This window comes from Lutjanus erythropterus, chromosome 23 (assembly GCF_056507025.1).
Source record: "Lutjanus erythropterus isolate fLutEry1 chromosome 23, fLutEry1.hap2, whole genome shotgun sequence".
Lineage (NCBI taxonomy): Eukaryota > Metazoa > Chordata > Actinopteri > Lutjaniformes > Lutjanidae > Lutjanus > Lutjanus erythropterus.
In genome coordinates this window covers 5,304,175-5,321,705 of record NC_139339.1, presented here as the reverse complement: position 1 = coordinate 5,321,705, position 17,531 = coordinate 5,304,175, and the positions used below count along the sequence as shown (strand labels likewise).

The following is a 17,531-nucleotide window of genomic DNA, read 5'->3' as shown; positions in this document are numbered from 1 at the left end:
GTACACATGCATATACACATGTTAAATACTTTACAAATGAGAATTTAGGCTGAGTTAACAGGCTGTTTTTATTTCCTCTCATCAAGAAAATAAACCTATATACAAAACGAACTGTAAATATTATTAATAATATGTACCAAACTAAAATTAAGTTACTAATTTAAGGATGAAAAAGCATTAAGTTTGGAGGTGAAGCATTAATAGGATGTAAACACATGTAGCTCGTAAAATAGATGTGTCTATTGTACTGATTGTGTTAAGAGACAGAGGACATGTCTTTCACATTAGCAGTACTTTCTGTAATACCTGCTTTTCAGGAAGTGAAACACATGGTTTTTCCGTTTGACGTAAATTTATTTTATCTATATTATGAAATTTTAATGGGTAATCCCGATCCTGAGATCATGAAACATTTCCTACATGTTGCAAAACATGTTTTTCCAGCATGCGGTTTCAATTCAACGTTGAACTCAGCATATGGGATCTTTCCTTCTTTCACAACAAACCTGACACACTGTGACAGGAGATGAAGCAGTGTGACCAGAGAGGAACACGGCTCAGCAGAACACAGAACAGTTCTTACAGTCCTGCCCCTCCACCTGCTGCTCGTACGAGGTATGACAACAAACTGATCAGTGGGAGTTTCTCCATGTCTCAGGAAGAACGAAGGAGGAAGAGGAAAGACAGGAAAAGGGAAGACAAGATGTCTTACTATGAGTTTGGTTGATGTTTTACACATTTTATCGCAAAAATAAATCCATTAAAATGACTTAAGATGACCTTTTAGTCGTGTTCAGTAACAGACAGTATAATCTGGGTGTATTTACACTGTGTCTCTTGCCCCACCTTCTCCTTATCAGCCTCAACATCTGCCAAAAGCAAATCTCACACAACTGTTGTGTAACACTGGTTCTGCCCTCACCGATGACTTCCTTTTGATTCACCTTTACTCCTTATTTTATATGCCTTAGACAACCTGAGATGAGCCAAGCGCAAACAGGTATTTCCATGAATGTCATTTTTATATGTATGAATCCATTTATATATTTCTTTATTTATTTTCACTGTTAACTGCTTTATCCGAGATCAAGAATGGAGAACGTGAAACTCAAACTTTTGAGCTAACACAGCTAACCCTTCAGTCAGGTGATGAAAAGCAAAAGTACAGTTAATTACAACTTAAGCACCATTTGGAAACACTAGAAGTGCTGTGAAATTTACTTAGTCACTTTTGAAATCGTGAAGCCAATGAAAATCATGATGTATTCAGATGAAAAAATGCTGCAGCAGCAAACACAGGTTTGGAGAGGTAACCGTGACAACTGACGAGTGACTTTCGGACTGAATGTCTCCTATTCATAACACATTAAACATTGACAGTTAAAAAGTAATATTCTGAGTAGTTTTTTTTAGAGGAATACTTTGCAGTTTTACTTGTAGTTGAGTCATTTTCAGTAATGTAACAGTACTTGTACTAAAGTACAGATTTTCAATACTGCTTTTTCCTTTTAAATAACAGCTACAGCATTAATTCTGAAATAATATTCCAATAATATATCTAATAATATGCTTGTCAAAGGGGTATATTTATTATTTACAACACAGGGTTGTATAACAAGATTAAGTTGTAGTTCCATATAAAAAATATATATTCATTAGATTGGTTGAATGAATAACCATCCCATGACATTCCCAGAACATTCCTTCCAGGTGTTTTGTTCCAAGTAACATTCTCAAAATTAGGAACCTTCCTTGTTGAATTTGCCAGAACAGCGTGTTAAAACTGTCAGGTTTAACATTAAACTAACCTTCCTGAAATGTCCAACAAACCTTCACCTTTTACAGTAGCTTTACAGTAGAAAACCATCCTGTCGTATCATGTAAGGAACATTAAGGGGAACATTCAACTAACCCTCGGAGAACATTTTTGGGATATTTGGATGTTTAAATTGTTCTTTTAAAAAACATATTTTCCACATGTTTATATTGCTTGTTTGCTTCTTACAAATTTCCCCATTGTGGGACTAATAAGGGATTATGCATAAGGATTATCTTATCTTAAATTTACTGTCCAAAATCAACATCAGTTGCAATTGTTTCCATTTGTAGAAGCTTTATCTTTGGTAAATAGCTCTTTTCTAATATAATCTTAGTGTTCTTATTCTTTTAACAACCCAACAGAGTTTATACACACTCATTTTTACCAAAAGCGTCCTTTTTAAAATCAGTTGATGACTTTTACTTGGACTATAATCAAACTGTTGTATTTCTACTTTAAGTATGCAATAGAAATGCAAATAAGTACTAGACCTAACCTCTGTCACATTTTAAATCCCGCTGCGCCTCTACACTGAACATTACGGTAAGCCGGTGAGACAAACAAAGCCCCAGCCCAGTCCTAGCTCGCAACAGTGACGTCAGCGCGCTGCAGCGGTGCAGTGACGCGCGGTGCTATTGGGTGAGCGGGGAGCTAAACTGTGTTGTACAGTAAAAAGAATCGACACAGACTACAAAAACAACAGCTGCGGCCGCATGAGGCCAACTAAAGACACAGTCGCACTTTCCGGGCTTACACTGTAAAGATTTTGGGTAAGGAAACACATTCATGCGCTTTTCTTATTGCATACTTCGTCAGCTAATATAGCTCCTGAGCGGCTTCCGCCCTGTAGGAAGTTTCTTTTGTCCTCTTCAGTCAACAACAACAAAACAAGCCAGTCAGTGTGTTGACCGGAGAAGAAGGTTTGTTGGCTGGTTTAATAACAGTATAACAACAAGTCCTCAATGATATCAAATATGAGTCTGTTTTGTCAACACAAGGCGGGTTATCTCGCGGGTTATGGCACCGTGAATACCTTTGGACTGGCTAATATCAGGGACAGCAAAGCGAAGTAAAGATAGCCAGGGTGTGTTAGATAGGGGCAGCATCAGCCATACAATGGATGATGCCATTTTATGATCCTTGAATAATTAGCTAATGTGCTGTTTGACAGTTAATTGATAGCACAGTTGCTGTGCAGCCACTTTTTTTTTTGCACCTTACTTTTCTTTATAAATAACAAATGATGTTTTGGTCATGTCGTCTGTACGGATAAAATGTCTTATGTGTTTCCTGGTTCTCCCAGACAGGTCAAGTACAATACGACAATAATATTAGTCACATCTGGTCAGTTATGGACATTTCCTTGTCTCATGTACAATTATTTGGGGGTTCGCTTTACAAAATAATGTTTTATAGTGAAATTTACAGTGCTGTACCCTTTATGCCACACAAACACACAGCATTTAAAAGTCTCACACCCTGAGGAAAGAAGCCGTTCTTAAGTCAAGTGGTACGGATGGCAGTGGATACTTATATACCTCTTGCCAGACAGCAGCAGGGTGAATTGCTTGTGGCTGGGGTGGTTTCTAAAGCTATGGTCTTTTAGTATACATTTGGCTCTGCACTGAGGGCTGCGTATTGTGAATAATCTGGCAATATGCATCGCAGTTTAATATATTGTGATACTGTAAGCAATGTGATATATTGCTGTTGTTTACATCTAATTTTAGGAAATCTAAGAAAAGTTTTTCATGCAATCTGAAGAGGGAAGATAGATAACAACACTGCTATCTGGCGGTCATGGGTTTAACCACAACACAAAATGAACCACTGCCACAAATCTTTCCATCTATCATGTCACAATACAGCGATTTTGAGAATCAACACAATGTCACAGTAACTTAACATCATGATTACCAAATGTATCAATATTTTCTTACACCGCTAGTACTTATGGACATTTTCTTGTCTGCAATACATAGTAATTTCTCATTTTTGAGCAGTTCAAGAGCTTAATGTTAAAGAGTTTAATGGTTATTTTACAGCACAATGTTGTATAACAAAATTATACTATTAATTCAGCTATTAATTTTAATGGAGTAATGGATTTTAAAGAATCACAGCCTGATGAAAGAGGCAGTTATCAGGTGGATAAGTTAAGTTTGGTGGATACTTCTGTATCTCTTGCCAGGAGGCAGCAGGGTGGACCGGCTGTGGCTGGGGTGGATATTCTCTTTTGGTAACCTGGACAGGCACCTGACCTCAGCGATATCACTGATGCTCGGTAGTTTTACTGTGGTTTCACTGTATCCCCACTCTTACTCCTCCAGATGTCACGATGGCTGCAAACTTCTCCATATCCAGCGACAGCGAGTCAGAGCCATCGGAGGAGGTAGAAGAAGGAGAAAACAACCAGTCATCAACCGGGATGGCTGAGCAGCAAGTTCCTCAACGCCACGCGCTCACCTTACCTGAGCTCAGAATGGCAGGTAAGAAACTCTGAGCAGAAAATTTGCCACAGAAGATGCCTAAGCCTGGTTACACTTCGGATTGCTAAACCTGCCAAAGAATGTTTGTGCATTCTTAACCACAACCTGTTCCAGATGGGATTCAAAGTTTATCTTGCTTTATCACTACATTTGCTTTTCTGCCCGGTGATCCAAATTTACCCCATGTGTCATAAAAGATCCTATTCTTGCACAAAGTAGGGGGGAAAATGGTGTTAGTTTGTCAAACCACCATTTCTCTCTCAGTACTACTGTCTGTTTTTCCCCTTTCTTGTTCTGCTATTTCTTGGTTTTGGCCTCATTTTGCAGAAACTGAACCTGGTCTTTCTAACAGTTTTTACTGTAATATACTCTGGCACATTTAAATAAGATCACATTGTTAGTTTAAATGTAAGCTGACCTAATTTGCATTTAGAGCAGCTCTAGCTCTATTCAAAGTAGTTAAGAGTGATATTGGTCGTCCTTTGCCCACAGAATTTGACGTTTTTGAACACAGTGCTCCGATGATTAATATTCCTTTATTCCTACTTTATGCCCTTGTTGCTCCTGTTCCCTGTGTCTTATGTTAATCGATATCTGCCCTTGTGAAGCATTACAGACTCCTCTCATCTTTGTCTCTCCCCATAGTCACCGGTCGAATCAGGCTGAACTCAGAGTCCCATGCCACCGCTGTCTCCAGGGACGAGGAGCTCCAGGCTAGGGTGGAAGACGAGGCTGGTACGCCCACTGAAGGAGCTCCATTCAGAGGACGCTCCAAGTCTGCTCCCCCTGCCTTGTGGGCAGCCAAGAAGTACGGCCAACAGTTGCGAAGGATGAGCGATGAGTTTGACAGCCTGCTCGACAGAGGGGTGAGAATGAGGGGTCAGAGGGTGGAAGATGGGTTTACAGAGTGTCCCTCCCTCTTCCAAGAGTGCTAACAAGAGCCCACCGAAGAAGTTCTGCCAAACACTTTTCTATTCTAAGGGTGGTATCTCAATCCAATAGGTGATACATAATAAGCTTCGACTGTCTCTTTTTTTCGTGCAGGAAATGAAGAAGTTGAGGAACACTGGGACGACCAGACCGATGCACCACTCTAAAAGCTGGTGGAGCTACCTCTTCAGTCACCAGGAGACGGAGGGCGAGAACAACCATCATGAAAACCACACACACCGCACCGAGTAGGGCACCGAGAGCAGGAATCGGAGTGCTGTGAGATTTGAGGAACGAGATGGAGGATGAGAAGAAAGCACTGGGGCCAGCCAAGAGAACAACTGCGATGGGAACAATGCTCCAAGAAGAGAACGGAAGAAAGGTCTTGGTTTGATCAAAAGGAAAAAGACCCAAACACAAAGGCATGGCTGAGTGTACCATCCTAGTCATGTGATTTTTTTTTTGTACGTCATTGGAAACTATATTTAAACCAAGTTTTTGTATCTGTGTTGTGATGTTAATATTCTTGGGCAGCCCACTGTGAAAGAGTAAAGTCAGTCAGCTGTCTGACTGTTAGCTGTCTGAACCCCATAGAACGGATCAGATGACGGGCCAAGAGAGGAGAGACGATGTCTCCAAAACACAAAGAAAGACTAGCATATAGTGGATTTGAGAGGTGACCACTCCGTAAAAAAACAGATGCTCACAGTTTCAGTTGTCGCTCCCATCAACACTATGCAATATGCTGTAGATGGAGAGAGAAATGCACTGAATTCAAAACACCCGAGGCCACCTTGAATGCTGTTAGAATTTCCTTCCTCGTTTTCTCGAGGAAGTCGTGAACGTCACTGTGTTACTACTGCTCGTTTAGCTCCAAACGTTATGTGCTCTACAGACACAAGCTAATGGAGATCACTGTAATTGTGTGCCAAAATAACCTGCAGGCAACAGAGGAAAAAAAAAGAAAAGAGTGTGAAAAGGAAGGATTTTTTAGAGTATTCAACTCGGGCCTTTATCCAGCTTCCCGTTCTGCTACCTGCAAGCCAGTACCACAACTTCAAACAACTGTACTCGACTATCATTACCTGCTTTATATCTCAAATTTATCAAAAGAAGAACAATCTTGTACAAGGACAATCTCTGATGATGCAGAAATAATATCTTTTGTAAACCTTCAGGGTTAGATTATATCTGAAGTAAATGACATTAAACATACATATAAAAGCACAAACCAATATGAATCTATCTTTTTAGAGCCTTTGAGGACTTTGGAATTTTTACGTGTAAATATTTTGTTAATATTTTAACAAATGGCACGGGTGGAGGTTACAAGATTCGCGGTTCAGCCAGAATTTTATTTTACAAGGTTACCGTGCTATTTAAGACGTCTGGCCAACCTAGCAATAGGCAGTGTACAATCCATGGCTGTTAATGTGATAAATGTTAATGTGCATATTTAAAGATGTGGGTGGGGATGAATTTACTGCTGTACAAGGAGCCAACACTCTAGCCTTTGGCCCAGTTTACTCCCAGTGCATAAAGACCACAGATTTAGAGAGTTTAGTCACATTCAAACACAGGTGGCAAGGGATTTAAACCAACAGAGGGTTTATAAAAAATGTTTAAACGAGAGCTTTTCACTTATGCATTGGGATGTGAATAAAATGGGATATTAATCTATCAAGCCTTAGGTCTAGGAGTGCTGATCTGATGCTCTAATCGCTATTTATGTATTATATTTAGGCTTTTTGGGATGACATGGCACATACAACACACAATATGACCTTTTATATAAGTTATTATTATTAACATTAATTATTATAAACTACAATCAGCACTTCTATACAGCTCGGCAAATACGATTAGGCTATTTGTGACTTGTTCATCAATATGTGATTATTGAAAATGGTAATAGGTTTGTGCTACTTGTGTCTTATTCTCTTCCTCTCGACTTGCAGGGTTGAGTTGTGAAGTGCTCGGGTGTGCAGGCTAAGGGGCTGCGTTTATATCGTCTTTTAAACTAAAGCTTTTTGCTCCACCTTTTTTTATGGCTTTTCCTAAACTTGGTTTTTAAATCAGAGAATTTGAGACAATCTGAATGGCACCATCCTTTTTTTTTTTAAAGATCCATCCAAGTCTCACATGCGTTTGGTAACGTATGCGTCACCCTGACTGTGTAGGGAGCCTTGAAGGGGTCACAGGGGAGGAGAGAAATAGATGGGTGTAAAAAAAAAAAATCCCCGTTGTGCCGTTAAATCAATACAGTATGCTAATGCAAGAATCACAGAAGTTGCTAATAAAATAAACAGAATTGAAAAGGGTAATCTTGGCTGGTAACGTCTTCTCCCCTGGGTTTTGACGCAAATGCAGAAATGCTTTTCTCCACTCAAAATATATCGCAGTAGAGGCCGCAAAGGTTAAGCGAGTGGATGCAAAACTTTTGCTAGGGGACATAAATGTTTTGTCTGAGAATGCAAAAGTATTTTTTTACACCCATATTTTTTTCCTCCCCCCGTCCTCTTACATTTAAACTACAGACTCATCAAAGAAAAAGGGACTCCACCATTTTACGATATCAGATTTCTCATGCATACTAACGGAAATCAGGAATGAGTTTACTCTGTTGTACATTTGAACAAGTGATTTCTAGTAGACCCGCACCTATACTTTGCTGGCAGAGAATAAGTACATGGCGTTGAGAGTTTGGAGTCAGATATGAGTGCTTTACTCTCTCTTGAAAACAAAGTTCAGCTGGATTATTTTAAAGACTTATAATGTTGTTCTGAACTGCCTTGAACATGCTGTAACCTGTGATGTGACGCCGCATGGCCAAGCCTTGTCTGTTTACCCAATCACCGCCTTAAACTCTACAGCTCGCTGTCACATATAGCGCTCAAGAAAAAAAAAAATAAGCACAGTAATAATGTGGAGGTGCGTTCACCGTCACAACTGTGAGAAAAACGTAGCAGAAAAGCCACGTAAGAAAAAGTCATGCTTTTGTTTTTTGTTTTTTTTAGCATTTGTGGCAGTGAACACACCCCAGAGGAAAAAAAAAAAAAAAGAAACCTGCCTGGGCACCTGGAGTTTTGCAACCATCCTTGATATTACTTGAATCTGGAGACGTGTGTGGAGACAATTGAATATTTCCTTCTTTTTTTTTGTTTGTTGGATTCTTTTTAATTTTTTTAATGACTTTTGTAAATGTATTTTCTCTACAGCTGTGAAACTTCTGGTATATGCTGTCTTGAATAAATAATTCTAAGAGTGATTTTAAACTGTGTTTTAATTCACAGACAGTCCAAATGAAAAAAGATAGAACACAGAAGCCATAATATTATTTTGTAAGAGTCAAACACTACGCAATATACTGCAGTCTTGAAATAATGGCACACTGACAGATGTGTTAACAGGAAAAAATGTTTGGCAATAGGCAACACACTTACAGGTACTGTCTGAAAAAGCTCTCAGTATTTCATGGCATATGATTCACAATTAACAAGACAAATTATTGCCCCAAATCCTCAATACATAATCCGCTGCATTTGTTACGTGAACCAGCTCGCGATCATATATTTAATTGAATACAGTACAAACAAGATATGTAATGTTCAAACTGATAAGTGGTTTAGTCTTTTCTAAACCTTATCCCTGCAACTCATTTAAAAAAAAGTTTGGATAGAGGCAACAAGAGAGATTATTCTTTGAAATCATGGACGTCATGACCTCAAGCAAGCAAGCATCTGTGATGGTACTGGGGTGTGCTGATGCCCATGACAGGGGCAACTTTCTCCTCTGTGAAGGCTCCGTTATTGCTGGAAGGTACATACAGGTTTGGAGCTGCCATCCAGACAATGTCTTTTGCAGGTACAGGAATACTAGACCGAAACCTCCTGCAGCGCAGACCTGTCTGCCACTGAAAATGTGCAGTGCAGTGTGAAGCACTGTTCACAATGAGTGTATATTTACAAAAAACTTGACTTTGTACTGTATTCGGTTGAATATAGGGTCGAAAAGGATATGCAAATCATTGCACTCTGTTTTTATTTATGTTTTATGCAACTTTTTTGGAGTTTGGGGTAATTTATTGAGCTCTCTGAGTCAAAACTTCCCGTTTCTTCTGATGGTGGCTCTGATTGGCAGTAAAGAGGCATCATGGAAGAATCAATGTTTGTTCCATCAGAAGTGTGTCAAGCCACCTCTGATGAATCCCAGCAGTACTTGTGTTCACAGTCCAAAGCTGACAGTCTTTGCATGTCCGTATCACTCAGTGTGAAGTCAAAAATCCTGGCATTGTCCTTTATTCTGTCTGGATTTGACGACTTGGGGAGCACTGGGACGCCCTGCTGCACAGCCCAGCGCAACAGGACCTGGAGGTGGGGACAAAAGCCCTAAGTGTTTCCAAGTGTCTGTGCTAAAAATGTTTTTCATTCAACACTGAGTAGGTGAGGCCTCAAAAGACATTACTCAATATGTTGTGTGTGTGTGTGTGTGTGTGTGTGTGTGTGTGTGTTTACCTGTGCAGGTGTGCGTTCACACTTCTTTGCCACCTCCGTGACCACAGGGTCAGTGACCAGCTCTCCTTGCCCTAAAGAGGAGTAGGCTTGAAAACACACTCCATACTCCTTACACACACTCCTCAGCTCCGTCTGGCACAGCCGCGGATGAAACTCTACCTGAAGAAAAAACAACACGCTCCGTCTGTATTGGCTCTTTGACAAACAGAGTGCATGAAGGTAATTTTAGCATTTGTCTACTACAAGCCCCAATGTCAAAAAAGTTTGGACGCTGTGTAAAACAGTGCAATGATTTGACAAATCTGCTCTGTCCGTAAAAAAAGACGTCAGGATGGAAGCATATGTTGCTCCGAAATCTATATGCACCTTTCAGCATTAATGGGGCCTTCACAGATGTGACAGTTACCCATGATGCCATGGGCGCTAAACACACCCCAAGACCATCAGAGATGCTACCTTTTGAACTTTGCACTGGTAAAAATCCGAATGGTCCTTTTTCTCTTCAGCACCGACGACACATCTATGACTTTCAAACACAAACACGCTGCAGGAATCAAATACAGACCGAGAATATTTTTGTACTGTTTTCAACTGTATAGAGCTCAAAAAGTATTTGCAAATCATTGCATTCTGTTTTTATTTGCATTGTGCACAGCGTCCCTCCTTTTTTGGAGTGGGGTTTGTACCATTATGTATGTATTATCTGTGCTGCTTTCAGTGTCATGCGTTCTACCTGTAGCAAAGCAGGAGGGATCTTGCAGCTCTGCATCAGTTCTCTCATGTGTGCTGGTGTGTAGTTGGACACTCCTATGGCCTTCAGCTTCCCCTGGGCATGCAGCTCCTCCAGCACGGCCCAGCTCTGAGCTCGGTTGCCTGGAATCAAATATTAATTAGGACCTCATCATCAGTGTTACTTAAGCACAGCTACATTATGGAGGAGGAAAATGAGCCATGTTGAATCTTATCTCTTATTTAGTGGAGTATTTATGTGTAAAACACTTGATACAGCAGACCAAAGCAAAGAGTTACTTCAGACACTTTATATAAATGTACAGAGCATGCAGACACAGCTATGCTTTCAGTGATATTTTGCTTCATGAAGGAAAACGATGATTAAATCTGAGCTCTTTACCAGGGTTTCGTTGGTCAGACACCACCAGACCCTGTGTGCCAGGCCAGTGGATCAGGTAGAGGTCAATGTAACCCAAGTCCAGCTGAGACAGGCTGTGGAGGGCTCCTTCCACGGCCCTCTCACCCTGATCCTTGGGGCCCAGCTTACTGAAGAAAGACAGAAAGGAGGATTGTTGAGGATTGTACACTGTGCCTTTGAGAGGTTGACTGAGCCTCAGTGCCTCCATGCGGTCTGAGAAAAAAAAAAAATCATGTGATGTGGTGAATATGTTTGTCTCCCAGCAACAGATTCTGCCTCACAAACTATAAAGTTGACATGCTGTTCTCTGTTATTAGATTATATGAGCCTAAATCAATCACCTGGTTATGAATACATCCTCTCTGGTTAAGCCGTGTTTGGGCAGGAGCTCCTTCAGGGCTCGGCCCAAGTCAGCTTCGTTCCTGTAGACGGCTGCGCTGTCAAAGGCCCGATAACCAGCCGCCAGCGCTGCGTCCACGGCCCGGTAGACGTCTTCAGGACCCCGCAACTTATAGGTCCCCAAACCCAGAAGGGGCATATGAACCCCTGTACTTAGGAGGACAGACGGAGCAGTCGGGGACGGGGAAGACATCTGACCTGAAAGGCACTTCTTCTTCTTTGTACCGTGTTTGGCCTATTTGGATCAACTGTGTCAAAGAGGGAGAGAGATGAATGGAAGATTTTACTGAGTTATAAAAAAATTAACATGTTTGTATTTGGACTTGTACTGGGTTACTGAAGATGGAGAGGCAGAAAGGTTGCACTGATATCTGCAGGTTTTCCATCAAACATCATACAGAAGGCTTTACTGTTTTATGTGGCAAATGACTAATAATGGTGGGAAAACTGTTGCTGTTTCAGACCGCTGAAAGGTCATCGTTGTTAAGTACATCAGCACAACGATGCAGTGTTCAGATGTTGGGATGTCACAGTGCTGCTAGGTGTACCATGTGGCAGTGTGTGTGACTGTGAGTAGGGGAGCCCAGGGGCAACTGTAACATTTTAAATTTTCCTTCATAACTCACAGAATATTCAAAATATACTGCTCATCATTTGATATAAAACATATGCACTAATTAATTATACAGGTGATATATTTTCACTAATAATGAATGCAGTAAGTCACAATGTAAGCAAAAGAATGGCCAAACATTATTTGTGGCAGACGTCAGTTTCTGAATTCACGTCACCAGCTTCCATTGACAATAACTTGCCTACCTTGTTTCTGATTAGAGGATTTAAGTGTGTTACAATTGCCCCCCGTTTCAAATGGCCCCAGTCTCCCCTACAAATATTGCACGATATGCAATTTCAGAAAGCTGTGTGGCTTTAGGCATAAACAGTTACAATGACAGGTACATTAAAAGCGTTATAATGTTGTAACATCACAGCAATGCAAACACTGTTTCAATTAACCTATACGATGATTACACTGTAGAACACTGACAAAGTTATAAAGCACTGTTACATGACGCTATTTACAACATTTGTTACGTAATGAAATGTTAGAACGTTGCAGTGTGACATCTATGACGCAGCGTTCTTTAAGAGTTGACCACGTCACACTACAATGTAGCGAGATGGGTAAGAGCGTATTAAATAAAGATTTCATCGTTAAACACATGAATACATATTTTCATCTCACCTTCTGGGTTCCTTCAGCTGGATTCTGTTCAAGTTGAGGTTCATAAATTGGCAACAACTTGTCGCTTATTCACATACAAAACAAAAAGAGTCCGTGAAAACAAGCGTCGCGAGTAAAGCGCAAACACAACCTTGCTCTAACTTTACACTGTTGTACGGAGTGGAATGTTTACAACTACTTCCTGCTTCACGTAGTCAGCTGACAGTCACGTGACAGTTTGAGCGGGTTTTCTTCCGTCACCATAGCGACACCAGCTCCGACGCCGCTGATTGGAAAACGATGGAATTCGCTCCGTCCAGCGACGGTCAAGGTCTGACGACCAGGTGGAGGGTAAAGTTAGCCTGCGTAACGACCTAACAGATCCGTACCCGCCATTTTCTACAGACATTACGGTAATTTTAGGGGCGAGAAACCTCTCCACGCGTTTCTCTACAGCTGTAAAACTTCTAGTATACGCTGTCCTGAATTTTCGACATTGGCTTTAATCAGTGTAATTATTCCAAATTCTCCAGAACAGAAGACACTTTGAAATTTTCATATTTTTAATGGGAAATGTGTAGTCATTCATAAATAATTTGAATGGGAAAGCTTGAAACACAAAAAACTAATATTAATTTGTACAAGCATGATTAAAAAAATAATAAGACGACAAAAAATATTGAAATGATGGAACATCAAATAATTTGTACAGAAAGTACAGAAAACATTTGTGGTCAGTAGAACATACCTATAGGTACTGTCTGAAAAGGCTCAGTGTTTCATGGCACGTGGGTCACAATTATCAGGGAAATTATTGATCAATGTTGTCTAAAATGTTATTTGCACACTCAAATATCTCAGTACACATATTTGCCTAAACTCTCAATACATCAGCCCAGTGCATTTATCAAGTAAAAACTGTGTTTAACTCAGATTTCCCAGTTTTCTGATGATGGTTTCCCGCCGCTGCATTACCGCCAGCCCCATATGAATTACAGCAACCTATGGAAGACGATATTTGTCCCACCTGTGGTCCATCAAACCACCTCTGATGGATCCCTGCAGTACTTGTGTCCACAGTCCAAAGCTGACAGTCTTTGCATGTCCATATCACTCAGTGTGAAGTCAAAAATCTTGGCATTATCTTTTATTCTGTCTGGATTCGACGACTTGGGGATCACTGGGACGCCCTGCTGCACAGCCCAGCGCAACAGGACCTGGGGGGGGGGGGGGCAAAACACCCAGATATTTGATCAGAATCACATACAAGGAATCTGCTTTGGTATATCGGTGCATAACAACACTGAACATATTAAAAAACATTATTTATTGAACTGTAAGTACTCAAGATTCTGTGTGTTTACCTGTGCAGGTGTGCGTTCACAGTTCTTTGCCACCTCCATGACCACAGGGTCAGTGACCAGCGCTCCTTTCCCCAAGGAGGAGTAGGCTTGAAAACACACTCCATACTCCTTACACACACTCCTCAGCTCCGTCTGGCAAAACTGTGGGTGAAACTCTACCTGGAGAAAAAAAAAAACACTGTCTGCATTATCTCTTTCAGAAACAGTGTACTTGTTGTGTACCATTACATACTGCTTCATTATCTATCTATCATTTTGTAGTGACTTGCACTGTTGTACCCTCTGCTGGTCAATGTTTTAAACTACATAAGTAATCTACTTTCCCTGTTTCCTCATTTTTCCCCTCCTCATCCCTCCTGTATATCCTGTATTTCTTTCTTGATATAAACTTGTATTTTGCTTTTCATTTCCTGCCAACAGACCTGATCAATTGAAGAGCTAAGCTACTGAAAAGCTATTTGATTCAGCAAACAGGAACACTTCCACCATGCTGATGAGAAATGTAGCTACACTAGTGATGCCACTGCTTGTGGTGACGCTGCTGCTCGACAATGATTATATATTACCTGTGCCGCTTTCAGTGTCATGCGTTCTACCTGTAGCAAAGCAGGAAGGATCTTGCAGCTCTGCATCAGTTCTCTCATGTGTGCTGGTGTGTAGTTGGACACTCCTATGGCCTTCAGCTTCCCCTGGGCATGCAGCTCCTCCAGCGCGGCCCAGCTCTGAGCTCGGTTGCCTGGAATCAAACATTAATTAGGACCTCATCATCAGTGTTACTTAAGTACAGCTACATTATGGAGTAAGACTGGATACATCTGACAAAAACAAAGAGTAACAACTACATACATACATATTTATGCTACCAATGACTTTTTGGCACTGTAATGCTGGGTTGGTTTAACTTAAAATTATGCTAGACTAAACTTTTAAACTAGTTTAAAATTAAACCTCTAAGTTTAGTTTTTACTTTTTAATTTTAACTGTAATCAAGTATTAATTTAACATTAACTTAAACCTAACTTATTTAATGACTTCCTTTTTTTTTCCAGATGAATTGAGCTAAATAATTCTCTGCTGAGCCGTTTTGAGTAGGCTAACTAGGCTAACCGAGTTTTTGCTAGCAATCAAACATTACAACCTTTTTAACTAGCCAGCAAACAATATAAAATGTTTTTAGTTTTTGCTAGCTCATCACCAATACGTTAGTTTGTTTGTTTTTACTTTTGAGCTAGCTAGCAAGCAACGCAACATTTCGTTCGGTAATACAGAGCAGCCTCCTATTCTATACTTACTAGGTCCTAAGAAAACATTAATTTATTCATTTATCTATTTAATATAATTTGGATAAACGACCATCTGCATACTGATTTAATTATTCAATTTTGGAGTACATCATTAAGACTAATCTTAATCTTTGTTGGTGCAACCCAGTCTAAGGAAAACAATAACTTAATCTCATTTCTTCACCGGGGTTTTGTTGGTCAGACACTTCCAGACCCTGTGTGCCAGGCCAGTGGATCAGGTAGAGGTCAATGTAACCCAAGTCCAGCTGAGACAGGCTGTGGAGGGCTCCTTCCACGGCCCTCTCACCCTGATCCTCAGGGCCCAGTTTACTGCATAGAGAAAAAAGGGGCATTTGAGGTAAATTACAAAGAGAATAGTTAGTTTCACGTCACAAAACAAGTACATTAATGTTCTTAAAATGGTTGGAACAAAAGACTCCTATAACACCTCAAAGGTCACATATTTACCGACATGACGCACTCTTTTGTTAGGTATATGACGCTCCATATGTCACCTGGTTATGAATACATCCTCTCTAGTTAAGCCGTGTTTGGGCAGGAGCTCCTTCAGGACTTGGCCCAAGTCAGCTTCATTCCTGTAGACGGCTGCGCTGTCAAAGGCCCGATAACCAGCTGCCAGCGCTGTGTCCACGGCCCGGTGGACGTCCTCAGGGTCCAACAACTTGTAGGTTCCCAAACCCAGAAGGGGCATCTGAACCCCAGTATTTAGGAGGACAGAAGGGAAAGTGGAGCAGGAGGACATTTCACATGAACGGTGCTTCTTCTCTGTATCCTGTTTGAATGATTTTGTGCAGCACTATTAAAGAGAGGGAGGGAGTTGAGTGAGAAATGAGTATTATATACAATTATACAAGAATTATACAAAAGCAATACAGTTAATGATAACAAAGAAGAGCAAAATGAAGAGGGCACATACATATTTATATTAAAGAGAGGTTTCTGATTTGTTAGTCCTTTTTAGTGTTTCAAATTAAATACAGTTTTATTTCCCTGGTGAATATTAAAAAAAAAAAAAAGATTTAGAATAAAACATTAGTTCTACCCAAATAATTTCTCCCATGATAATAATATCTAATTCATTGTAAACTAATGTTAGTCCCACATAACATATCAAGAAACATTTTTGTGGCATATATATGCAACATGTATGCATTCATAAAATAAATGTACAGTTGTTCATGTGTTAGTATTACAGATGACACATGCAGAAAGATCACAACTGATTTTAAAATTGTGTTTTGGGGGTAGATTAACCATTTGTTAATCATTCACTAAGTTTATATGAAGTACGAGTTAGAAAGATGTAGCATTAAAACGCTGTACCGTCACAATGCACCTGGTGTCCTGCAGCCTTGTTAATGTCGTAACGTCGCCATTACACATAATAAATACTTTCATTTCACCTTTTGCCCCCTTCATCTGAATTCTTTTGAAGTTGAGGTACGTTTAAACAAGCAACGATCTGTCGTCTATTCATATATCATAGAAAATGTCAATGACAGTAAACGCCAAGACTAAAAACAACAAACAAACAAAAAAAAAGTCAAACATACCTTCAAACTTTGCTACAGAGAAGAGAGTTAACAACCGCCTCTTCCGTACTACACGTGCTCCGTTCATGGTCATATGACAGTTTGGGGTCGTGTGGAGAAGGAAACCCCAGACCCGCGAAAGATCTCGCGAGAGTGAACATTTTAACCCAAACCATGACGTTTCCGTGAATCTTACCAGGTGTTTTTTTTTTTTTGTCCAAAAACGTACCCCAGACCTAAACTGTCACATTATAAGACGTAATTATTTAATAAAACGTGCCCAGTGACGCGCTAACGCCTCCAAATCTCGCGAGACATTTGCAAATCCTGGGTTCCCTTTCAAAACACGACCCATTTTGGGCGGTTCACGCCGTCACCATAGTGACACCGAATGACACCTGCTCTGACGCCGCTGATTGGAAGAAAAGTTAGCCAATCAAGGGAGGACATGCGAGCAGAAGGCGGGAATTAGCCACGTTCAGCGTATCTAGAGGAGAGTCCAGCTTTTGATTGACAGTTTGGTTTTTAACTGTTAGTGTCCCGCTGGACAGTAAAGTTCGTTTTAAAGAGGACTTACAAATTTCATGGCCGCCATTTTCTGCAGACATTACGGTAATTTTAAGAGCGAAATAACCAACAATTTTCTGATTTACAAGTTTTTGCAAGAGCATATTAACTCTTAACTGTATGTTAAACGTGTCCTATCTAGCTAACAACATTTTCTGTGATGTTTACGGCAATTTTGTTTTAGTTTTGGTTTCCAATTGAACCAAAATATCCATCAATTATCACTATATTATTAATT

General features: G+C 40.3%; 3 protein-coding genes across 5 annotated transcripts; 1 reads left to right on the top strand and 2 right to left on the bottom strand.

Moving 5' to 3' along the window:
- The first annotated feature begins 893 nt into the window (after nucleotides 1-893).
- Nucleotides 894-6,469, top strand: badb (BCL2 associated agonist of cell death b). Of its 2 annotated transcripts, XM_084712665.1 has the most exons (4): nucleotides 894-1,000; nucleotides 4,150-4,308; nucleotides 4,954-5,174; nucleotides 5,353-6,469. In XM_084712665.1, exons 1-4 carry the CDS (start codon nucleotides 982-984, stop codon nucleotides 5,488-5,490), a joined length of 537 nt encoding a protein of 178 aa, XP_084568791.1. In that variant the 5' UTR covers nucleotides 894-981; the 3' UTR covers nucleotides 5,491-6,469. The 2 variants fall into 2 exon arrangements, with proteins under 2 accessions (XP_084568791.1, XP_084568790.1); XM_084712664.1 differs by lacking the exons at nucleotides 894-1,000; nucleotides 5,353-6,469 and adding an exon at nucleotides 2,391-2,589 and having other exon boundaries at nucleotides 4,954-5,320.
- Nucleotides 6,470-8,974: 2,505 nt separating this feature from the next.
- On the bottom strand, nucleotides 8,975-12,925 carry LOC146305516 (uncharacterized). 2 transcript variants are annotated; one of them, XM_084712705.1, is made up of 6 exons: nucleotides 12,548-12,925; nucleotides 11,244-11,549; nucleotides 10,885-11,030; nucleotides 10,486-10,625; nucleotides 9,753-9,911; nucleotides 8,975-9,605 (listed from the first exon to the last, which is right to left on the bottom strand). In XM_084712705.1, the coding sequence occupies exons 2-6, from the start codon at nucleotides 11,492-11,494 to the stop codon at nucleotides 9,426-9,428; spliced, it is 876 nt and encodes a 291-aa protein (XP_084568831.1). In that variant the 5' UTR covers nucleotides 11,495-11,549; nucleotides 12,548-12,925; the 3' UTR covers nucleotides 8,975-9,425. The 2 variants fall into 2 exon arrangements, with proteins under 2 accessions (XP_084568831.1, XP_084568832.1); XM_084712706.1 differs by lacking the exon at nucleotides 12,548-12,925 and having other exon boundaries at nucleotides 10,885-11,115; nucleotides 11,244-11,385.
- A 213-nt stretch (nucleotides 12,926-13,138) lies between these two features.
- Nucleotides 13,139-15,957, bottom strand: LOC146305515 (uncharacterized). Its single transcript, XM_084712245.1, has 5 exons — nucleotides 15,689-15,957; nucleotides 15,358-15,503; nucleotides 14,487-14,626; nucleotides 13,891-14,049; nucleotides 13,139-13,743 (listed from the first exon to the last, which is right to left on the bottom strand). Exons 1-5 carry the CDS (start codon nucleotides 15,934-15,936, stop codon nucleotides 13,564-13,566), a joined length of 873 nt encoding a protein of 290 aa, XP_084568371.1. The 5' UTR covers nucleotides 15,937-15,957; the 3' UTR covers nucleotides 13,139-13,563.
- Between the last annotated feature and the right edge of the window lie 1,574 nt (nucleotides 15,958-17,531).